General features: G+C 36.9%; 1 protein-coding gene across 1 annotated transcript in view; it reads right to left on the reverse strand.

Moving 5' to 3' along the window:
* ETNK1 (ethanolamine kinase 1) overlaps positions 1–26,199 on the reverse strand; it is a 73,725-nt gene that overhangs the window by 37,715 nt on the left and 9,811 nt on the right. The window contains exon 2 of the mRNA XM_004444073.3: positions 13,340–13,599. Coding sequence (XP_004444130.2) covers positions 13,340–13,599 — 260 coding nt within the window. The remainder of the gene's footprint in view (positions 1–13,339; positions 13,600–26,199) is intronic.

The raw sequence follows: 26,199 nt of genomic DNA on the forward strand, positions 1-26,199 counted from the left end.
TGACAGACAACTATGTACTGGGGCTTTGGGGGAAAAATAAATAAATAAAATCTTTAAAAAAATAAAAAATAAAAAAAATAAAGCATCAGTAGGAAGAGACACCTACAATTAATACGACAATTAAACACTGCATCCAAAAGGGGTTGAGTGTCTGGACGTAGGTGGTCTATTTTGATTATATAAACAACAATTGTGGGGGCCGGCCCGATGGTGCAAGTGGTTGCGTGCACGCGCTCCGCTGCAGCGGCCCGGGGTTCGTGGGTTTAGATCCCAGGCGTGCACTGATGCACTGCTTGTCAAGCCATGCTGTGGTCGCATCCCATGTAAAGTGGAGGAAGATGGGCATGGATGTTAGCCCAGGGCCAGTCTTCCTCAGCAAAAAAAAAAAAAAAAAAAAAAAAGAGGAGGATTGGCAGATGTTAGCTCAGGGCCAATCTTCCTCACAAAAAAAAAAAAAAACCAATATTTGGGACCAGGAGAACAATACACAATTATAAATGGCTTCAAGGCACACACAGACATTAATCAGAGATACATTTAAATCACACTGAATCATTTTAATTTTGAGCCTTTGAAGTCACTGAAGTTAAAGGGCAAAAAGGAACTAAAGTAAAAAGGTACCTGGGCAGATAAATGAGTTCTATGAGTTAATTTTTATAACTTCGTTAAAGACAAATTCTCTGAACAAACGTTAGGATTCTGTGATGTCAGAATCAATCTTCTTGATGCAACAACAAAACGATTTGAAGCTGTGTATACCTGTGTCCACGCTACTTTTGTATCTATAGAACCTAGTACAGCAAATGCTAATCAAGGAATAAGTGTACCAAACAGAAATAAGAAATAAGTTACCAAATAGTCTGTGGACTAGCAGGTGAAAAAATGACTTTATAATAATCTACAAATTAAACAACTTAAAACTGGCAAATTTTCAAGATGCTAACAATCTAATGCAATACTCCTCAGAGTATAGTTCTAGGACCTTCAACACAGCACCACTTAGAAATGTCTGAGTTCTCACTTCAGATCTACTAAATCATAATCTCTGGGGTGGGCCCCAGCACTCTGCATTTTAAACAAGATCTCCAGATGATTCTAATCTACTGAAAAGTTTGAGGGGCACTGCTATAATGCTCCAATTCTGAAGCGTGGCTATCTACTAAAATCAAACTTTGAAAGCTTCAGGAAAAAAAAAATACAGAACCCTGGGTACTACTCCCAGAAATTCTGATTTTATTGGTCTGGCGTGCAGCAAGGGCATCAAGATATTTGAAAGCTTCCCAGATGACTTTAAAATGCAAAAACATTTGAGAACCACTCAACTAAGGCATGCAGGGAATCTTGCACTGTAGTAATCCTTCACCAATCTGTGATTATATAACACAGTTTTATAATATTTTTATTCTATAGTGAACATTCTTATCTACCTAGTTTCTAGTAACAAGATTCCTGACTTTCCTTTAGAGAAACTTCCACCCCCTCACTTTTACTTCATGTGGTTCATACAGAGCTGATCTCAATCCTAACTCCCTATCCATCTGCACCACTAACTTTAGGAGGGAACGTATGACACAGACTTGCCCAGAGCATTCCATCCTTCAGGCCACAAACATTGGTTTGGGACATTTTATCAAAACTAGGCCAAAAGGATTTGATCCTCGGACTTTTATTGAAGCTACTGACTGGCTGAAGCTATTAGAAAAAGAGGCACTCCCTCCACCATGGCTAGACTGACTAGATAAGCCTGGAACTGCTGATAATTATAACTGCCACTCCTAAGGAAAGTTTGCCAGAAAATAAAGCTAACACAAAATAAAACAAAAGAGAGTGATATTTCCAATGACATTGTGAGAGCTCCTGGATCCACTCACACTTTAACTCAGTATTCTCAGTTCTATGTATTAATAAATTCCTTCTTCTTTAAATCAGTTAGAATTTCCAAATTATCATTCTCAATCTAGAGTCCTAATGCATTACCAATACATTAAAATCTGTAATCTTTTTAGGTTTATGTCTTTGGTTCATCTCTCTCAAACAAAATGACAAAGAAACACTGCTTTACATAAATTATTATTGCTTGACTGACCTTCCTCAAGACCACACATTCATGTCTACAAGAATACAGAAAAAAGAAATCTGTTTTTATGCCAATCTCTCATATATGCATACAAGCCTAGGCTCAAATGAACATATGATACTTTAAGCACCAGGAAACTTCATGAAAAAGCCAGGTGATAACAAAATCAAAACAAAGAGTGCAGATACATAAACAAACACACACCCACATGTACACATACATACGTGTGTGATAAGAGATTTCACATAGTGAAGTATATGGGGTAATTACTGGGGTTCAAAACTGATTTGGCTTGAACTAAAAGGCCTGACTTATGGCCTATCAAACGTACACTGCACATCTGCTTTAACCATTAAAGTAAAGAATGCACTCTCCTAAGATAAGAATGCATACTTCCCCTCCTATGCCCTACTGGTAACGCCTTGTTGGTAATGCCCACATTAGTCCCTTTAGCAAAATCAGGCTCATGTTGACCTGCTAATTTGCAGCTGAGTACCTCTTTGAAACTTTGATGAATAGGTACCTTGGGTGTGTTTAATGTATGATTCTTTGTTCTAAAACGGTATAAGACTGTACTGAAAATCATGCTTCTCTGGAAAGCTTTCTTTGTTTCTGGAAAAGGCCTTCCTGGGTTATAATCCTCAGTTTGGCTCACGTAAAACTCACCTTATCTCTCTTATCTATAGAATAGTATTGGTTATTTTTCATACATATGTGTATGTGACATATATTTTAAGCCGGTAAGAACTGGTTTTAAAACTTTGAGGAGGGGAGTTAGGACAAGAGGCTTGAAGAAAGATACAGTTCATGTTACATAAAACTCAAAAGGCAATCTGTCAACAAAACATTATATCCTAGAAATGTTTACTGAACAAACGAGACCAAATGTTTACTAAACAAGTGATTCAGGAGAAGGGTCAAATACTAGAACAAGTATTTAGCACCAACAAATTTTATTCACTGTGATTTTCAAAAATAAACGAATAATAATGTCATTCCTTACAGTTTTACCCCAGAGTTTGTATGAGACCCTGATTTGCAAAATACAGAAAGTAGTCTCAGAAGTTGTCTCATTATAAGTTATTCAGCTGGGAGTGACTGGAATGACAATTCTATGGAAAATACTTCAAAAATGGATAAAATATGGTCACAACTCCCAGGGGCTCTTACAGATTAATGGAATCTGTTGAACATGAATAAGCTGCTAGAAGAGAAAGCACCTACTAATTTTGAGTGCCTTAACTTTTCTGGCAGAAAGGTGGCTAATTGAGGCTGAGCCAGGATTTGAACTGTGATGTGAAAGTCAACCCGTTTCCACTATAGAATACCCCCATAACACTGCACAGAATTAGTTGAGTTTTCATTCTGACTTTGCCACTATATTTCCAGTCTGACCTTAAGCAAATCATTTAATTTCTCAAATCATTTAATTTCTCTGAGTCTCAGGTTCCTTACAAGGAAAACAAAATTATTGACCTATTACATGATCTTCAAGTTCTCCTTCAAATGTAACATGATATACCCCTAAATACCAAAAAAAATTTTTACATAAAAATCTAATCAATTTCAAGATTTAAGCTCAATAATGACAACACGAACTTCACATTCACATTAGTATACAAAGATTCTGTAGACTAACTTCCCTACGGTTATAACAGAAATATTAAATGAACATAAACTATGGAGTGACAGGTAAAATTTTCCAAATGATAGTGCTTTGTATCAGAAATTTATCAAATATTATTTTCTCCTTTGAACGAACTTCTGAAATTACAGATGAAATTATGAAAATTACAAATTTTATATGAAATTTTTTTTTTTTAAAGATTTTATTTATTCATTTTTTTTTCCCCCCAAAGCCGCAGTAGATAGCCGTATGCCATAGGTTCACATCCTTCTAGTTGCTGTACGTGGGACTCGTCCTCGCGCTGGACGGAGAAGCAGTGCCTCGGGGCGCGCCCGGGATCCGAACCCGGGTCACCAGCATCAGAGCGCACGCACCTAACCGCTAAGCCACGGAGCCGGCCTATATGAAATTTTTAAAACATTTCTGTGTAAGGTGATATATACCTACTCAAATGAAAAACAAACTAAAATATTAATGATCATACTATAGCAAAATTAATATTCACAAAAAAATCAAAACTCAAGAGCTAATAATTAATATCTTCTAAAGTAAATTATAGATATATTTGCCCTATCTATAGGTGCACTGTTAAAATCAGATTATGTAAGGGAATGATAGTATCATGTTTATATAATAGGTAAAAATATATTCAGTGTGTTGTTTAAAACGTTTTGTAGCACTTTCCTATATAATTCAAAATAGAATAGCAGCAAATAATGATACTTGAGACTGCTTTATCAATACTATTGATGAATACTACCAAGTTATCCTACATGGGGCAAAGACTATGCTTTATTCTTCTATCCTAGCACTCAGCACTTACAGAGGAGGTACATAACAGATACTTGATGAATGAGAATCACTACCCTGGCAACAGACTCAGGATACATTTAGAAATTTACCGTGAGACCAAGGGATTCCCCTACTATTAGGTTCATTGTCAAGTGGATTAAAATCTATCCTGGATTTTTTTTAAATCTCAAATAAGAATTATAACAAAATTAATGCCTTGCTGTACATAAACAAAGTGACCATCCATTTGAAATACTGCCTGTTCTTTGACAAGAAAGATACATCTTGCATAAGCTTCTTCTCAAAGTCTAGAGTTCAAGGCAATTTCTACAGGTCTCAGAACAACTGGTGTATCTTTTCTGTAGCAAAATTAATAAGAAAAGGAAGAAAATCTATTTATTATTACAAATATTCTCATGGAAATAAGTATAGTTCAACTGCAAGCATAGCTCCTATGAACTTAAAAAACTAGGCTTTGCTAGGAGATTTAAAAAATTAAGTGAGTCCTAATTAGAAGTTCCATACTTATCTAAAATTTTTGATACACTGGGCTTGAACAAAACAAGCAATTTGTGAGAATGGCTCTGTTAAGAAAATTAATAGTTTTTACTAGTAAATGAATTCAGCAAAGTTGCAGAACACAAAACCAACATAAAAATCAGTTGCAGCTCTACATTTACAATGAACAGTCCAAAAAAGAAATTAAGAGAACAATTCCAGGGCCGGCCCCGTGGCTTAGCGGTTAGGTGCTCGCACTCCGCTGCTGGCGACCCGGGTTCGGATCCCGGGCGTGCACCGACACACCGCTTCTCTGGCCATGCTGAGGCCGCGTCCCACATACAGCAACTAGAAAGATGTGCAGCTATGACATACAACTATCTACTGGGGCTTTGGGGGAAAAAATAAATAAATAAATAAATAAAGAGAACAATTCCATTTACAATAGCGTCAAAAAGAATAAAATACTTAGAAATAAACTTAACCAACCAAAAGACTTGTACACTTAAAACTACACAACATTGCTGAAAAAAATTAAATGCACAAATAATGGAAAGATATCCCATGTTCATGGATTGGGAAATGTAATATTAAGATGTCAGTACTACCCAAAGTGATCTATAGATTCAATGCAATCCCTATCAAAATCCCAATAGTGTTTTTGCATAAATAGAAAAATCCATCCTAAAATTCAAATGTAATTTTAAGGAACCTCGGATAGCTAAAACAACCTTGAAAAAAAAGAATAAAGTTGGAGATCTTACATTTCCTGATTTCAAAACTTATTACAAAGCTACAGTTATCAAAACAGTGTGGTAATAACGACAGACATATAGATCAATGGAATACAGAGCCCAGAAATAAACCCTTTAGTTTATGGTCAAATGATTTTCAATAAGGGTGCTAAGACCATTCAATGAGCAAAGAACAGTTTTTTCAATAGCTGGTGCTAGGAAAAGTAGATATTCACACGTATAAGATGTTGAACCCTTTCCTTATAACATATATAAAATTAACTCAAAATGGAAAAAAATCTAAAAGTAAGAGCTAAAACTATAACAATCTTAGAAAAAAACCTAGAGGAAAAGCTTCATGACATTGGATTTGGCAATGATTTCTTGGATGTGACACCAATAGGGCAGGTAACAAAAGTAAAAATAGATAAATTGCACTATATCAAAATTTAAAACTGTGCATCAAAGGACAAAATCAACATAGTGAAAAGGCAACCCACAGAATTAAATATTTATAAATCATATACGTGATAAGGGGTTAATATCCAGAATATATAAAGTATTCCTACAACTCAACAACAAAAAACAATTAGAAAATTGAATAAAGGACTCGAATTGACAATTCCCCCAAGAAGACACACAAATGGCCAACAAACAAAAGAAAAGATGCTAAACATGACTAATCATCAGGAAAATCAAAACCACAATGAGATAGCACCTCATTGCCATTAGGATGGGTACTATCAAAAAAAACAAAATAAGTGTTGGCAAGGACATGGAGAAATTGAAACACTCTGTACTGTTGGTGGAAATGTAAACGGTGCAGCCGCTATGGAAAACAGTATGGCAGTTCCTCAAAAACTTAAAAATAGAATTACCATATGATCCAGCAATTCCACTTCTGGTTATATAACCAAAAGAACTGAAAGCAGTGTCTCAAGAAGATATTTGCACAACTGTGTTCACAACAGTATTATTCACAATAGCCAAAAAGTGGAAGCAACTCAAATGCCCATCCATAGATGAATGGATAAACAAAATGTGGTATATACATATAATGAAATATTATTCAGCCTTAAAAAGGAACAAAATTCTAACACATGCTACAACATAGGTAAACCTTGAAGACATTATGCTAAGTGAAATAAGCCAGTCACAAAAAACCAGAAGTATTACTCCACCTACATAAGGTACTTAGAGCAGTCAAATTCACAGGCAGAAAGTAGAATGATGGTTGTCAAGGCTGAGGGTAGGCGGGAATGGGAAGTTGCTTAATGCACATAAAATTTTAGTTTTGCAAGATGAAAAGAACTGTGGAGATTGGTTGCACACAACGTGAACGTACTTAACACTACTGAAATGTATACTTAAAAAATTATTAAAATGGTAAATTTTGTTATATGTATTTTACCATAATGAAAAGGAAAAAATTTTTAAATAAATGGTCACAAAATATAGTTCTTAAAAAAGACTTGATTAGAGCACTTCAATTGTTTTCTATTAGTAAATTTTATACACAACAGAAAAAAAACATAAAAAATCTCATTATGTTAATTTAGCATTAATAAATCATTAATTTTTATTTTCATATATAAGGTAACAAAAAATTACTTAAAGATTTCTGATATTCACTATCACAGATTGATCTTTCCTCTACCTAGTCTCATTAAGTAAGGTTTTACTGCATTACTATCAAGGCAAGTGTCACTCTAAAATCCCATACTCAACAAAGCCAAATGTTTGAAAATCTCAAGGCTTCAGAGAATTTCCTCAAATACCCACTAATACTCACTAATTGTTCCCCCCCTTGGAAGTTTTTTAAAAATTAAGAGCATTACACAATCATAGGAATTTTTTTAAACTGAAAAATAATCCCTAATCCTACCATCCCAAACTATGTCATTTCTACAAACTCCCTTTGAGTTTTCACATAAGCAAATTACTGACTGTTGAGCTAATAAGCTGATTTTTTCCTCTTAGCCCTGTATCAACCCTTTTGCATGTTTTAGACAATATTCAAAATTATCACTTCAATAGTAGCTTAACATTTATTTGTGCTGAGTTATCCTAGTTATATCTGAATATAAAGAGTTGTCATGACAGGAACATAGCATATAACTTTTATGAGTTACTATCTATTGCCGTATTGATTTCCACAAGAGAACATTACTGATTTTACTTGCTACCCACAATATACTAGTTCCACTGCAATACCCTCAGTGCTAAATATCAGTGTTTTTTAGTTATGCTTTCTGATAAATGTGCAATAATTCATTTTAAACTGCCTTTCTCACATTATGTCTCTTGCTGGGTAGTTTTAATTAAACTTCAGCCAGGATTCCCAACAAGAGGCAAGTTTTAGAGAAATATCTGATGAGAAAATTCCTAAACACCATTGAATTTTAAAAAATGTTCTGAAGGTCTCTGCAATACTTGATTGCTACAGAAAAGTTAAATAAAACAGATCATGATAAATTTCCAATAAGTCCAGTTACTAGTTAAGCATTAATTGGTGCAATTCATCTTTACCTATCATCCCACTCCCTCAGCCTCCTCCATGCTCCACCTCATCCTTTGAAGTCAGTTCAAATGCAATCGCAGTGAAACACAGCCTAATTTCCCAACTGTACCACAGTAATCTGTACGTTTTTTTAAAATCTCTTCTGTTCTCCTGTGATACTAATCAGCTTATTTTTTGTCCAAAGTTATTGTCTGTCACAGACTGTAAATTACTGGAAGAGGAGGAACTGTTGGAATTTTTTTCCTCCCCTAGACTAGATTAAACATAAATATATTCTAATGTCTTTTATACTCAAAGTAGATATTCTGTATTATAATCATAACATAGGCAAGAAGCTATGTCTGAATGAGCCAAAGCAAGAGAGTACTGTGGACTTTGATCTAAAGGCTCAATCAACATTTGAGGTTACTTAAAAAGATCAATTATGGGGGCCAGCCAGGTGGCATAGTGATTAAGTTCATGTGCTCTGCTTCGGCAGCCCAGGGTTCATGGGTTCGGATCCCAGCTGCAGACATACGCACCGCTCATCAAGCCATGTTGTGGGGGCATCCTGTATACAAAATAGAGGAAGATGGGCACAGATGTCAGCTCAGGGCCAATCTTCCTCAGCAAAAAGAGGAAGACTGCCAACAGATGTTAGCTCATGGCCAATCTCCCTCACCAAAAAAAAAAAAAACGATCAATTATGAAAAGCTTTCCTGTTAAAAGAGAAATTCTATAGTAAGCTTAATGATTATGTAATTATAGAAAATGATCAGAAATCAATACATAGGAAAGTCTGCATTCATTTTCTTCTTGAGTCTATTCAATTCTACAAATTTTTCATAGTAAGTTATTTTTTATAAGTGGTGTAACAAAGGCCTTACTACTTTCTTTTACGTTTTATGCTCTTTTCTGAATAAGTAGAAAGGTTAAGTTACTCATCATTACTATTTTTGGGGGATGTTACTTTTACTAGTCATGCAATCCTAGGCAAATTACTTAAAATCTTTGCACCTTACTTTTCTCATCTATTACAATGGGATTATAACATTACCTAACCCCTAGAATTGCTGTGAGTTGAATTTATTAATATACATAACATATTTAGAACAGTATCCAGTTCATTAAGTGCTATATCAGAATTAGCCACCATTATCATCACTTTAATATATCATTTCTCCAATTAACAGAATTCTAATATACCCATTACTATTATTTGTTGGTATTAGTTAAAAAATAAAATCTTCAATTTTTAATATAAAATGGTCACTTCAAGGAAGTTAAAATAAAAACCAAAACAAGGGAGAACAAATGGGTAGTGATTACCTAAAATCACTTAGTTGAGAGATTCTGAGGTCTCATCTAGGTTCAGGAAGAAAGAGTTCCAAGACTAGTTAGTATTGTCTGTCACAAAGGAGTGGGGGTTAGTGGCAATAAATATTTGCTATGCCACATCCATATGCTGCTATCATACACCTCAAGGAACACTATACAGTCACAAGCCACATAACGACATTTCAGTCAAAGACAGACTGCGTATATGACAATGGTCCCATAAAATTAGTACCATACAGCCTAGGTGTGTAGTAGGCTATACCATCTAGATTTGTCTAAGTACACTCTACGATGTTCACACAGTGACGAAATAGTGATATTCACACAATGACAAAACAGCCTAATGATGCATTTCTCAGAACCTATTCCCATCATTAAGTGATACATGACTGTATGCTATAATAAATAGTTCTTAAAAGCAAAGAAGTCTGTATTTTAAAATTCAAAAAATATGTTTCTAAAAGCATAATAAAGCCAATAGATTGGTTATATCCACTATATTTTGCCTAAGTAGTATTTTAATAACTTTCTTTAGTTAACATCTAAGTTGTCAGAAGCTCTGTAGAAGTCGAGTAAAGTGTGCAAAGTCTTAAAAGGAAAAAAAAGTTAAAAGCTAACGCTTACATAATGCCTAACATATGCCAGGCACTGTTCTTTTTTTTTTTTATAATTTTATTTATTTTTTTTTTTCCCCTAAAGCCCCAGTAGATAGTTGTATGTCATAGCTGCACATCCTTCCAGTTGCTGCATGTGGGACACGGCCTCAGCATGGCCGGACAAGCAGTGCGTCGGCCAGCAGCGGAGTGCGCACACTTAACCCACTTAACCGCTAAGCCACGGGGCCGGCCCAGCCAGGCACTGCTCTAAGCTTTTTACATATATTAACAACTTTAATCCTTACAACAACCTTAGACGTAAGTACATTATTCCCATATTTTAGATGAGGAAATGGAGGCACATTTAAAGATTAAATACTACATCCAAATTCACACAGCTCATAAAACTACAGCAATCGGGCTCCACAGTATACCTAGCGACAGAGCTATATTGCCTAATATAGAATTTCACATGGCTTCTGATTTCATAACTTGCCACTATCACTGGAGAAGAAAAAACCTGCCCTAGGCCTCCAGTTTCTATCATGTGACTATAGAGTAAAAGGAGTTGAAAACCTCCTGAATATGAACTTCTCACGGGCAGACAGTATGATTAGCAATTCAACTGAAAGTTTAAATTTGGTGTATTAAAGACAGTTTAGGAATATTCATGTGAAATGTATCAAAGTGTGGGTTTTACAAAGGCTTAATTAAGACTGCTACACCAGTAACAATGGTGAAACCCAGGGCCAACTTGCTTTAACTATACTCAGTTGTTTGTTTGCAAAAGTAGTCAGATAATGCATTACTAAAACCCACCCTATAGATAACACCTCTGAGGCTGGGGTCACCATGGTAACAGGTGGAGTGCTTAAGTTTTCCAGGAACTGAGAGTCGACCCCTTGTCCAGTTCAGGCAGGTCGAGAACACCAACCCAGCAAGTGGGCCCGTGCAAGTGTCCGACAGACAAACTCCTGATGTCAAGGAGCTAAAAACTCCACCCTCAGATCACAGTGACACCACCACTTTGTGAACACGCGCCCCATGAAGAGGCATGAAACTTGACCACACTTGCGTAGATCATCAATTATCTCACTTCTCCTTACTTCCAATTATCTATTCCCACACTTCAGACTGCCCTGACCCCTTATCCCATAAATATCAGAGTCCCCACTTTCGAGGTGGCAGATCTGAGACTGATTCTCCTGCCTCCTCGCTTGGCTCCCTTGTGATTAAATCCTTTCTTTTTGCAAAGTCATCATCATGGGGATTGACATAATTGTGTGGCAGGACAAAACGAATCTGGTTTGGTAACAACGGCATTATCCTTAAGCAAGTTTTTTCTTAAATCTTTTGGACACTGACTTTTAAAATTAATATTTTCCTCCCTGCTTTAGTTACTAGGAAACTCATACAGCCCTTCTCTAACAACTTTATGGAATATATTTTTTGTATCTGAATCTAATTCCAGCTTTTCCTTTGGCCTAATTTATGCATCTATTCATTTTTAATCCTGTTAAACAGTAGTCCTCCCTTATCCACAGGGACTCCAAGAACCCCTGTGGATGCCTGAAACCACAGGACAGTACCACACCCTGGAAAATACTACATTTTTTTCCTTTACATATAGACCTATGATAAAGTTTAATTTATAAATTAGGCAGAGCAAAAGATTAACAACAATAAATAATAATAAAGTTGGCTTAGATGGCTACTAAGTGACTAACAGGTGGGTAGCATATAACAGGTAGTATATACAGCGTGGATAGGCTGGACAAAGGGATGATTCATGTCCCAGGTGGGACAGAGCAGGACGGTGTGAGATTTCATCACACTACTCAAAACAGCGCACAATTTAAAACTTACGAGTTATTTCTGGAATTTTCCATTTAATATTTTGGGACCACAGGTAACTGAAACCTTGGAAAGTGAAACCACAGATAAGCAGGGACTACTGTATGGATATTTCTCAACCACTGTGAACAAGACTGAGAATTTATAAGTAAATAAATAAATTTACATATATATATATACACACACAAGCCTGAAGACCACAAAAACATTTGACACAAAAGAATAAACATAAATCTATTAATCAGCATCTCTCAACAGATTCAACACAGTAGACTCATGCAGTTATGGGAAGAGACTATATCTGATGGTTAAAACTAAGGTTTGAGCAGATTTCTATGCCAAAATATTTTAAAATATTGTTTGAAACAAGTTTAAAATAGGTAAATGATACTGGTCCATTCCATCTTTATCAGTGTGTTAACTTAGCAAACCTCAAAATATGATCCAGTATCCCTGGAGACCCAAGACTCAGAAGGTTTGTGAGGTTAAAACTATTTTCCCAAAATATTATTTACCTTTTTCACTCATTCTCTCACGAGGGTAGAGTGACGTTTTAAAGAAGCTACATGAAGTGGTGTGATGATGTCATCAGGCTGACAGCTAAGAGAATGTGCACTTGATATTCTTGTATTCTAAAAAATTTGTTTTACTTTCTAGCATGGTAAATATTGATAAATAAAACTCACATAAACAAAAGCTCTTTGGGTCCTTAATAACCTTTAAGAGTTGTAAAGAGGTCTTGAGACCAAAATGTTTGAAAACTTCTGGTTTAAATTATGAATGAACTTGCTGTTTTCAAATCAAGTCCATTTGTTAGAGTTTTCAAGAGTAGAAAGAGAATTTTAAAAGATAGCAATTTGCATATGCATGACATTATTCTTACAGAAAACATAATTCTTTGAATTAAATAATGAAAAGTTTAAAGAGTAACAAAGAAGTGTTAACATAATTAAAAGAATCTTAGTAAGCAAGAACTCTGACAATGTGAGCAATTGAGTAACAAAACTTAGTAATAAGAAATATGTAATGCTTTGATTCAAGCATATTTTACAAAATTAAGGGGAAGCCATGACCCTCTCCAGCAGGCTAATCCAAAACTTCTTGCAGCCTTTTCTTTTGCAAAGAGTCAACAATGAGAATGGCAAATAAAAAGGAATTTTTTTTTCCTTAGCAAAAACAAAACAAAACCCTAACTAAAGAAAGTTTCTAAGTTAACCAAATAGTTGCTCAGAGAAAGAAAAGGGAATTTTTAAAAATATTTCCTTAGTGCACTTAATACTCTTATTTTTCAAAAGGAAAAATTATTTAGAAAAAGAAAGGTACCTGAAAATAGCAGGGTTGCAGACATGCTTTGGATCCAATGCTTCTCCCTGTATAAATTCATAGCACAGTCCATTATTGAAGGTACAGTAGAGTTGCGGTGCACAGCCATGAGCCTGCAACACTCGGAAACTCTTCACCTCCTCATCTCGATCAACTAACAACTCAGTCTTATTGCCATAAATTCGCACCAGGACTACATCCTCCATTGTATTACCCACGTAACAGCCAATAAGTTTATTTGTGATTCCATCTGTGAAAAGCTGCCAAAAAAAAAAGAAAAAATGGGGAAGGGAAAGCAGTTATAATATACTTTTAAGGAATGGAATATGAGATAACTTGAAAATAATTAAATACTAATTAAAAGAAAATATCTACTTTTTAACATAAAAGAACTTTTGAATACAATTTTGCCTAACACTCCTATAACTTTAATTCTAGATTTAAACAAAAAGGAATGCTACCGTTTAATATGTTGCCCTTAATTCCTATAACATAATGCCTTTCTTGATCCAAAAGTGTTAATTATTCAATCTCTAGTATTTCTATACAACGTTTTGAAACCTAGTGCATCTCAGTCTGCCTTATACTGCAGTCATTGCAAACACAATCTTTCCAATGTCGAATAGATCAGAAAGTATCCGAAGACAGGGATACTGCCCTCTTCCTAGCATGGCATATGACACTAAAAAAAAAAGTCTTTACTAATGTTCACAAGTTTAAATATACAAATATAATCTACCATAATTTATATTACAGTAAACCTTCAACTTATAAAAAAATGAATTTTAAATGTTAATTTTAAAGGTTACTTAATATAACGTTATCATTGAAACTGTTTTAAGTATTCAAGTTATAATAATTCAAACTTGAATGCTATGGCTAAAAAAAGAAGCATGGGCCGGCCCCCTGGCTTAGCGGTTAAGTGCGTGCACTCCGCTACTGGCAGCCCAGGTTCGGATCCCAGGCGCGCACCGACACACCGCTTCTCCGGCCACGCTGAGGCCGCGTCCCACGTACAGCAACTAGAAGGATGTACAACTATGACACACAACTATCTACTAGGGCTTTGGGGAAAAAAAAAAGGGAGGACTGGCAATAGATGTTAGCTCAGAACCGGTCTTCCTCAGCAAAAAGAGGAGGATTAGCACGGATGCTAGCTCAGGGCTGATCTTCCTCACAAAAAAAAAAAATAAAAATAAAAATAAAAAAAGAAGCAAAATCTTAATTAGAGGAAGATATAAGAGGTAAGTAGAGATTTCTACAATATTTTCTAAAAGGGACTTTTGGAACTTGTCAAGAGCTCTAAGTCAAGTACTTTAAATCCTTTTCCAGATCTGAGCACAAACAGTATATTGAAAATGCAAACAGATGATTAGAAATACTAGTTCTCAGATTAGTGGTTACCAGAGGGGAAGGGGACTGAGGGTGGGCAAAAGTACATACGTATGGTGATGGATAAAAATTAGACTACTGTGGTGAGCACAACGAAGTCTACACAGAAAGTGATAAATAAGAATGTACACCCGAAATTACACAGTTATAAATCATCATGATCTCAATAAAATAATTGAAAAAAAAAGAAAGAAAGCTTAAAATTAAAGCACTAAAACAAAAAAGAATTAGTTTTCTATTCAAAAACTGTAACTTTTATTTTCCTCTGTACTAATTTGACACTAAAACTAACTCTTCTATTTACCCAATTATAATTGAGAGCTTTTGGAGGCTCTAGGTGGAATAAAGAGAAAAGAGGTAAAAGCGAAAGCAAGAGATAAGCCATTTTTTTCCAAGACAACTGGGAAAGACAGGAAAAAAGGACAGAGGATACGTTTTAAATGTAGACACATTTAACTAATGCCTGAGAAAGAGGGTGAATGTTTCTATTTCAATAAGATTGTTGTAATGATAAAATGACATCTGAAATGGCTTTACATCTTCAGATGAAAATTTGAAAGTATTTACTAAAGTTAATATACAGCTAACAAGTTCTTATACAATAGTTTTTTATTATATACAAGGTTTGACTGTTATCCTTATTCACCTAATGCAAGTAAATTGAATGAGCTAAAGTAAAGAGACTTACTTTGACTATCTATGTTTTTTAGGTATGCAGAGACATACAAACACTGCTTTCCACCTAGATTTCAAAAAGATTGTATATAGGAAGACACTGACAAGATGTACGTGCACTTAAACTGAACACTAACCATTTTATTAAAATCTGTGTTGAAAAACATGTTCTTATTACAATGCCACAGCAAATCACACGCGTTATTCTGTAACTTCTTCAGATGTCATGTAGAGATAATCTATTTCAATTACTGTAATAAAGACTGAGAGGGCCGGCCCTGTGGCTTAGCGGTTAAGTGCATGCGCTCCGCTGCTGGTGGCCCCGGTTCGGATCCCGGGCGTGCACCGACGCACCGCTTCTCCGGCCATGCTGAGGCCGTGTCCCACAAACAGCAGCTAGAAGGATGTGCAGCTATGACATACAACTATCTACTGGGGCTTTGGGGGGGAAAAATAAATAAAATAAAAAATCTTTAAAAAAAAAAAAAAGACTGAGAAATTAACATTCTGAAATGCTTATAATGAATGACACTGTACACTCCTCAAATGCCAGGACTCATAGTCTGTCTTCCATATCCTCATAGTGAATAGGTACTTAATACTTAAACACTAGAACCAGATAGTTACCAACATCAATGTCTTCTTGATCTAGCTTATAACAAATGCATTCTCTCACTCTTGCCTATAATAATAAATTTCTTTAATTGTGTATGCTATATTGTACATTTATTTGTACATAAACATACATATAAAGACGTATGCACTTAAAAAGCCTAGAGATAGATATTAAGATTACTGAATACTGATTACTGAACACTATATGACACTTATAAGGATGACATAGGATCACAACTCCAATGACACTAACCCTAATATTCTCTATTGCACAACAGCCACATACTTGCAATGAAATGACAGTCACAATAAATCCCTAGGATAAAAAAATATACAAATAATATAACTTCACATTTATAAAGTATTTTATGTACAAATAAGGATAAAAATGTCTGCGAAGATATTCAACAAAATATTAGGTAGTTTAAATCTTGTTTCATGTTTCTCTCTAAGTAGTTTAAAGTTTTTCCTTTTGGCTTATGTATGTTTTCTCACTTCTTTTTTCCTGCAATGAACCTAGTTTACAAGTGAAAAAATTAAGTTAGTGAGAAAAACAAAAGGAGCCCAACAGCTAGGAACTGTCCTGGCACACACAGCAAGGCCTTGAGATTCTGTTGAACATAATTTCACAGAATACCAACATCAGACGAGGCCACTCTGTGACGATAAGGGATCAAGACAAACACAAAACCACTCTGTAATCATGTCTGAACATAGACAAATTATGAAATTTTTCCAAACCACAAAAATGACCAAACATTCCCCTATTCTGGCTGAGTGAATGCTGTTCCTTTTCCAGTCACAGCTTTGGCCCTGCTTCATTCTTCCAGTCCTCTAGGTAAGATTAAGGTACCCACACAAACTTGCCCCACTTCCTTCCTGACAGCACTCAATCCAGAGGAAAGCCTTGCTTCCTAGAAACCTCTCCCAAATCACCAGACAAACCTAAACCCCATATTAAGTCCTTTCTAACACCCACTTACTGAGATCCCCACCATTCCCCATGGTATAAGTTCTTCCTTACTGCAATGAATAATAAACAAACTCGTTTAGCTATACGTGAGTTCCTGATGGTCCCTTGACAGAGATCACTGACTTTAAAGATGTAAGGATAATGCTTTTCACCCTTGGATGGTTCCCACCTCACTTATAAACCTACAAGTAATTCAATGTGCTGAATCTTCTGAAATACACAATTAAAATATACTAGAAATATACAAGATATGTATACTATACTAGAAATATAAAATTCCACCTCAATGGAGGGGGGACAAAGCTAATAAAAAACTCATGGAGCTCCTTTTCACAGAGTTTATCCTGCACTGTTTGTCAAGTATTTAGGATGGTAGGAATTCAGAGGATGAATTACAGAGCAAGACTAGCTGAGCCTGAATTCTAGCTGTGTTATTTACAAGCTGAGTAACCTTAGGCAAGTCACCTAACCTCTATGTGCTTCATTCTCCTCATGTATAACATCAGCATATTAGAATCTACTTTACAGCATTGTTATGAGGATTAGTGAGTTAATACACATAAAAACACTTAGAACAGTGCCTGGAACATACTAAGCTTTTAACAAGTATGTAGATAACTACATATTTAAATTTTAACATGAGACAGCAAACTAACTCATGATGAAATCATAAAATAAAACAGTGAATAATTAAGACAAAATCTACGTTATAGTTTTATAGATTAGCCCTAGACTCTATGTTGCACTGGTCCCACCTAACAAACTTTAAATGCAAGACTCAAAAGATTCCAGCTATTTGCAAATAACTACAAAAACTACCCAGTGCCTAAGGTAAAATTCACAATGTCTGATTATCAGGCGTGCAAACAAGGCAGAAAAATACAATCCATAATGAGGAAGAAAAAAAAAAATCAACCAATTGAAACCAACCAAAACTGACACAGATACCAGAATTAGTGGATGTTAAAACTATATTCCATAAAAATGTTTTGTACTCTATCACAAAAAGTTAAGCAGACATTGAAGATATAAAAAACACCCATATCAAACTTCTCAAGAAGTCTGAGGTGAAAAATACATTAGATGTGATTTAATAGTAGGTTACCTGTCTTGTTAATTATAGCCATTCTGACGGGCGTGAGGTGATATCTCATTGTAGTTTTGATTTGCATTTCCCTGATAGTTAGTGATTTTGAACATCTTTTCATGTGTCTGTTGGCCATCTGTATATCTTCTTTGGAGAAATGTCTGTTCAGGTCTTTTGCCCATTTTTTAATTGGGTTGGTAGTTTTTTTGTTGTTGAGATGCATGAGTTCTTTATATATTTTGGAGATTAAGCCCTTATCAGATGTATGGTTTGCAAATATCTTCTCCCAATTGTTAGGTTGTCTTTTCGTTTTGTTGATGGTTTCCTTTGCTGTGCAGAAGCTTTTTAGTTTGATGTAGTCCCATTTGTTTATTTTTCCTATTGTTTCTCTTGCCTAAGTGCCCATCAAGGGACGAATGGATAAAAAAGCTGTGGTATATATACACAATGGAATACTACTCAGCCATAAGAAACGATGAAATCCAGCCATTTGTGACAACATGGATGGACATTGAGGGCATGATGCAAAGTGAAATAAGTCAGAGGGAGAAGGTCAAATACCGTATGATTTCCTTCAGTAAGTAGTAGATAATAACAACAATAAACAAACACATAGGGACAGAGATTGGATTGGTGGTTACCAGAGGGGAAGGGGGGAGGGAGGAGGGTGAAAGGGATAATTGGGTACATGTGTGTGGTGATGGGTTGTAATTAGTATTTTGGTGGTGAACATGATGTAATCTATGCAGAAATAGAGGTACAATGATGTACTCCTGAAATTTTTACAATGGTATATACCAGTGATACTGGAATAAAAAAAAATTAAAAAAAAAAAAAAAAAAAAAAAAAAAAATAGGTTAGATACTGCCAAAAAAAAAAAAAAATTAGCCAACTTGAAGACATAGCAATAGAAACTATTCAAAACAAAACACAGAGAAATAAAAGAATTAGCAAAGAAAAAAGAGAAAGAAGAGCATCCGTTAGCTGAGGGACTACATATAAAATTTGAGTTCCCAAAGAGAGGAAAAAAGAAAACAGAAAAAATTTTTAAAGAAATGATGGTCAAAAGTTTTCCAAATTTGATGAAAAATTATAAACTCAAAGATCCAAGAAGTTCAATGAGTCAAAGCTCAAGGGCCAGCCCCGTGGCTTAGCGGTTGGGTGAGGGCGCTCCGCTGCTGGCGACCCGGGTTCGGATCCCGGGCGCGCGCTGACGGGCCGCTTCTCCGGCCGTGCTGGGGCCGTGTCCCACGTGCAGCGACTGGAAGGATGTGCAGCTATGACATACAACTATCTACTGGGGCTTTGGGGGGAAAAATAAATAAATAAATAAAAAAAAGCTCAAGAAGCATGAAGAAAACTACACCAAGGCACATAACAAAACTGCTTAAAACCAGAGAATAATTATCTAATGGTACCAATTCATTTTATCTTCCATCTACTCAGACAAATTTCAGGAAGTCATCCTTGACCCCTCCGTCTCCATCTCCCACATGAAAAGTTTTCTTCCTGGGTAATTCTTAAATCCGCTCCTGTTTCTCCATCCCCACTTCCACTACCGAATCCAGGACCTTGTCAATCTCTTATCTGCAGTATTTTCATAGCCTCATTGGTCTCTCTTACGCCAGGTTAGCCACTTTCCCATCTTCCAAAAAAATTCACACTCTATACTGCCACCAGAATAATCTACCTAAAATACAAATATGAACATAATGATAGGCAATCTTCAAACGGCTCCATCCTGTTTAGAGTATAAAGTTCACACTCCTTATGGCATAAAACGACACAAATTATCAATAAAGAAGTGGACTTCACTACACACACGTTATTACACACAACAAAAACAGAAAAAGAAGCAACACATCCCAACTTGATACCAAAACTTGTCAAGGACATCAAACAAAGGAAAATTATAGACCACACTCTCTCATGAACACACTTGCAAAAATCGTAATCAAAATATTAGCAACTGATACAATGATATATTAAAAAAAAAAAAAGCGGGGCCGGCCCAGTGCCGAAAGCAGTTAAGTGTGCACGATCCACTGCAGCGGCCCGGGGTTTGTCGGTTTGGATCCCAGGCGTGCACCAACGCACCACTTGGCAAGCCATGCTGTGGTGGCGTCCCATACAAAGTGGAGGAAGATGGGCACGGATGTTAGCCCAGGGCTGTTCTTTCTCAGCAAAAAAAAGAGGAGGATTGGCAGATGTTAGCACAGGGCTGACCTTCCTCACAAAAAAAAAAAAGGAACAGATCACAACCAGATGGGGTTGACTCCAGGAATACAAAAGTTTTTAACATTCAAATAAAAAAAAAATTAACATAGCGGCCAACCCAGTGGCATAGTGGTTAAGTTCGCACGCTCTGCTTTGCTGGCCCGGGTTCGCAGGTTCGGATCCCAGGTGTAGACCTACATCACTCGTCAGCCATGCTGTGGCGGCAATCCACATAAAAAAAAATAGAGGAAGATTGGCACATATGTTAGCTCAGAGCTAATCTTCCTCAAACAAAAAAAAGAAGAATACTGGCAACAGATGTTAACTCAGAGCAAATATTCCTCAACACAAAAAATTTTTTAAAAAGTATCAAATTCCTAGGGAAAAATCAAATGAAATGTGCAAGATCTCTACATTGAAAACTTCGAGGGCCGGCCCAGTGGCTTAGTGGTTAAGCGCTCGCGCTCTGCTGTTGGCGGCCCAGGTTCGGATCCCAGGCGCACACCGACATACCGCTTCTCCGGCCATGCTGAGGCTGTGTCCCACATACAGCAACTAGAAGGATGTGCAACTATGACATACAACTATCTACTGGGGCTTTGGGGGAAAAAATAAATAAATAAATAAAATTATTAAAAAAAAAAAAAGAAAACTTCGAAAGTTTGAGAGAAGTTAAAGACCTAAATAAATGTTTACTGATTGTAGGACTCAATATGGTTAATGAATTCACTTCTCTTCAAATATCTGTAGATTCCACAAAATATGAACCAAAATCCCATCCAATTTCTTTTGTGGAAATTGAAAAGCTGAGTCTGCAATGTATACAGTATTTTAAAAAACCAAGAATAGTCAAGGCAATCTTAAAGAACAAAGCTAGAGTCCTAAACCAAGGTCTATAGCAACTATATCAGATACCAGATATCAAGACCTATACCAAAGTTTGAATGCAATCAAGACAGTGTAGTAGTGGTGCAATAATAGACAACAGACCAAAGGAACAGAAGAGAATTCATAAACAGACCTACATACAGTGGTACCTGATTTATGACAAAGTTGACACTATAATGGGGAAAAGATGGTCTTTTCTTTTTTGTTGTTGTTTTTTGGGGTTTTTTTTGTTTTTTGTTTTTTTTCTTTTTTTTGTGAGGAAGATCAGCCCTGAGCTAACATCCGTGCTAATCCTCCTCTTTTTGCTCAGGAAGACAGGCTCTGAGCTAACATCTATTGCCAATCCTCCTCCTTCCCCGGCCCCCAAGCCCCAGTAGATAGTTGTATGTCATAGTTGTACATCCTTCTAGTTGCTGTATGTGGGACGCGGCCTCAGCATGGCCGGTGAAGAGGTGCATTGGTGTGCGCCGGGATCCGAACCCGGGCCGCCAGTAGCAGCGCGCGCACTTAACCGCTAAGCCACGGGGCCGGCCCAAGATGGTCTTTTCAATAAATGATACTGGATCAACTGATAGCCATATGGGGAAAAAATGAATCATGATCCCCTCAACCTCACACAAAAACAATTCCAGATCAAAATGTAAAATATCAAAACAAAACTTTCAGAAAACACAGAGGAATATCTTCATGACTTTGGCATAGAAAGAGATCTCAAGACACAAAACATGCTACTCATAATTCAAAAAGTTGAAAAACTCATGTTATGACTATCAAAAGACTCTATTAAGAGTGAAAATGCAGGGCCGGCCCTGTGGCTTGGTGGTTAAGTGCGCGCGCTGTGATGCTGGCGGCCCGGGTTCGGATCCCGGGTGCGCATCGAGGCACCACTTCTCCGTTCATCCTGAGGCCGAGTCCCACATACAGCAACTAGAAGGATGTGCAGCTACGACACACAACTATCCACTGGGGCTTTGGGGGGAAAAAATAAAATAAATAAAATCTTAAAAAAAAAAAAAAAAAAGAGTGAAAATGCAAGCCACAAACCGGCAAAAAATATTTGTAACATGTATTTCTTAAAAAAGGACTAACATCTAGAATATATAGAAAACACTTAAATCATTAAGAGAAAATAATCCAATAGAAAAATTAGCAGAGGACTTGAACAGACACCTCAAAATAGAAGACATTCATAGGGGTCAGCCCCGTGGCTTAGCGGTTAAGTGCGCACGCTCCGCTGCTGGCAGCCCGGGTTCAGATCCCGGGCGCACACTGACGCACCGCTTCTCCGGCCATGCTGAGGCCGTGTCCCACATACAGCAACTAGAAGGATGTGCAGCTATGACATACAACTATCTACTGGGGCTTTGGGGGAAAAAAACAAATAAATAAAATTATTAAAAAAAAAAAGACATTCATAAATCCAACACACACAGAAAAAAGATGCTTGGGCCGGCCCCGTGGCTTAGCGGTTAAGTGCGTGCGCTCCGCTGCCGGCGGCCCGGGTTCGGATCCCGGGTGCGCACCGAGGCACCACTCCTCCGGCCATGCTGAGGCCGCGTCCCACATACAGCAACTAGAAGGATGTGCAGCTATGACAGACAACTATGTACTGGGGCTTTGGGGGAAAAATAAATAAATAAAATCTTTAAAAAAAAAAAAAAAAAGAAAAAAGATGCACTAGTTACCAGGAGAATGCAAATTAAACCAATAATAAGATATCCCTAAGGCCCACCAGAATGATAAAACTGAAGACAGATAATACCAAATGTTGGTAAATATAGCACAAATGAAACTCTCATATACTGCTATTAAGGGTATAAATTGGCACAATCCCACTTTGGAAAACTGAAAGTATCTGGTACAGTTAAAAATACATACACTGGATGACCCAGCAAGTCAACTTCCAAATATCCACCTAACAAAAATGGATATTTATGCTCATCAAAAGATTTATATATACAAGTATGTTCATAGCAGCATAATTTATAATAGCCAAAAATGAAAAACAACCCAAGTGTCCATCAGCAGTAAGAGATAAACTGAGGAATAAGTCAGCCATGAGAAAGAACTGACTGTATATACAAGAATAAATCTCTCAAAATCTGAACAAAAGTCAGACCCAAAAGTTCCATTAAAAAAATTCATAAAGAGGCAAAACCACGATGTAAGAAACCAGGATAGGAGTAACCCTTGGTTCGGGAGATAGATGGATAATGACTGCAAGGGAGCACAAGAGAGGATTCTGGAGTATGGTTTCCCCAAATCTGCCTCTTGACTTGGATACTTATTACATGAGGGTGGTCATTCATCAGGCTCTACACCTACGATTTGTGCATTTATTTTATTATTATTATTTTTTTTTTTGGTGAGGGAGATCAGCCCTGAGCTAACATCTGTGCTAATCCTCCTCTTTTTGCTGAGGAAGACCGGCTCTGAGCTAACATCTATTGCCAATCCTCCTCCTTTTTTTCCCCCAAAGCCCCAGTAGATAGCTGTATGTCACAGTTGCACATCCTTCTAGTTGCTGTATGTGGGACGCAGCCTCAGCATGGCCAGAGAAGCGGTGAGTCGGTGCGCGCCCGGGATCCGAACCTGGGCCGCAGGTAGCGGAGCGCAGGCACTTAACCGCTAAGCCACGGGGCCAGCCCTGTGCGCTTTTTATTACACATATCACACATCAAGAACAAGTTTACTTTTATTAGGAAGAGTTAATGTAATATTCAGACCAGGAAGAATGTAGTTCCACTTAAATCTTTTCATTACCTTCAACTCACAATAACTCTAGAGAAAATTCCCTAAAGCTATAAGGTTTTTAAAACTGAAAAGAAATACCTAGGTATTCTGGCACTTTGGCTTTAATTTCTACCTTACTATTTTAAAGAGGGGATATAGATATAAATATAGACATACATATGGATAGAGATGCTCTCACACATATATATAAAAGATAAATAAAATTTCTTAGTCTATTACATGCATTCTCAACAGAGATATCATCACCAAAGGGGCAAAAATTGGTTCTTGAGGGGCAAAAAAAATATCTTAGATATTACAATCTTGTGGCTGTTCAAAGCTCAACCCTACCTGCAAAATCCTATTCTTTAGTATTTAATTTCTCCTGTGAGGTAGAAATTAACATAATTTGACTTCAATTAATTTAATTTTAGTTTTCTCTTTAGAGAGTAACTGTAAAAAGGGTTGGGTTGAGAAACAGTTGCCGAGAACATAGACATATTAAATAAATATTTGCTTATGTATAGACTGTAAAGTACCTTGGAGATGATCAATTTGCAGGATGAGAAAACTATAGCCCAGATAAGTTCTCATATTTATCCAAAGTCACGGTGGCAGAACAGGTTAAAAACCTGGTGTCATGACTCAATCCGTTTCAGGGATATCAAGACCACCCTCAAGTTTATGGGTTCCCTAGCATGACCCCAGACTCACTGTAATATTTCTAAAGCATTATTTGAGGAAAAGAATGAGGAGGGGACAGAGAATAATAAATTCCTGATGCCTAGGTGTTTATCAAAATTCACCCATAGTATGAAATAGCAGGCCATGTTGCTACCTGTTACAAGAGGTAAAAGTAAATGAAACCTAGAAATGACTGATCCAACCCCAAAGGAGCTGAGTCACTGAATCCACAGTAAAGTGCAAAAAAATGAGAAACTGGCTAAATGCACGATTCCTTGGCTGTTGTTAGCCACTACCTAGAACAGAAAGGTAAAGACAGTTTTAGGATGGGTCTTGACATTGCACCAGCCCAGGTTCCAGCTGGTCCAATCCAACATCAGGCTGCTAACCAGAGAACCATCACAAAAGAGAAAATTCTTGTTGAACAGCAGATAACTCCTCAATGACCTATCTACCAGGATGATTTAGGTGGTAGAGGGAGAAAATCAGGAAACTAATGAAACCAGGGGATACTGTATAAAGTTTTTCTCTCATTTTGTGGATCAATATAGCTAGCTTCCTAAAGAATCTTTATTAACATGGCTCATAAGAATGGTTAAGTTAGGAGCAGTCTATGGTTTAAAGATCATGGCATGTTTGGGCTAAGGTAGGACCCACAGCTCACTACTGAACTTTCCTGAATGGCTGTGACTAACCCAAACAGAGAGCAACCTAATCCCAACAGGACTGCTAGCCTGGCAGAAGAGATAAGTGGCTAGAAAGTTTGTTTATCCTGAGAAGAGAAACTGTCCTATCCCTCCTTTGAATGCAAAGTGAAATACTCCAGATGAAGTGGCTGATATGCTGCATATGCAGGCCATACCAGACTGGCTTTATAGTGACCAGGATATTCATCCACTTAATATGCCCCGCCCCCAGGTCATGGTGAATACTGTGATAAAGGTGGCTCCTTCTACATGGGTCCCCCATGAACTTTACTGTTACCAACACAAGAAACTGTTCGGGATGCTGAAGCTTGCTGTCTCAAGCTTCCCTTTATGGGTCTTAGGGATGATACTAAGAAAATTACAATGGTTCAAAAGAAAGCAGAAAAGATAAGGGAGCTGGCAAATATACTTGTCCCAAAAGAGTGGAAGTTTCTAGTGGTTACTGAAAAACTAGATGAATAAAGCAGACACTGATGGAGTTGAAGCAGAAGTTTTTAATGGAGCATTATCAAAGACTGGGTGGACTGATTGGAGCTGCTACTGATCTCCCAGCACTGAGGTGCCCCGAACGAATCCACTCTATTTACCCCAGGTTGGGAGATTTTAAAAAGGCAGAAAGCAGAGATGATATTGAGAGTCTGCCACCAATTCAAGGCTGGGCAACAGATTAATCAAGATGAAAATTGACTGTGAGGCCAGGATCTTGGCTGGACCCTCAGCAGGTGGGGACTCAAGGCCAAATGCCCACACGTGGGTAAAATGGCCTGGTGTTTTTTTTGAGACTCCTTGACATGGAAGCCCAATGCACTAAATCCAAAACCTATATAAGAGACTCTAAAAGGAGCAACAGTTAAACTGGAAAGATATGGTGATGCTACTGTTGATGAGA

Source organism: Ceratotherium simum, chromosome 17 (genome assembly GCF_057802395.1).
Source record: "Ceratotherium simum simum isolate JZ-2026a chromosome 17, ASM5780239v1, whole genome shotgun sequence".
Classification (NCBI taxonomy): Eukaryota; Metazoa; Chordata; class Mammalia; order Perissodactyla; family Rhinocerotidae; genus Ceratotherium; species Ceratotherium simum.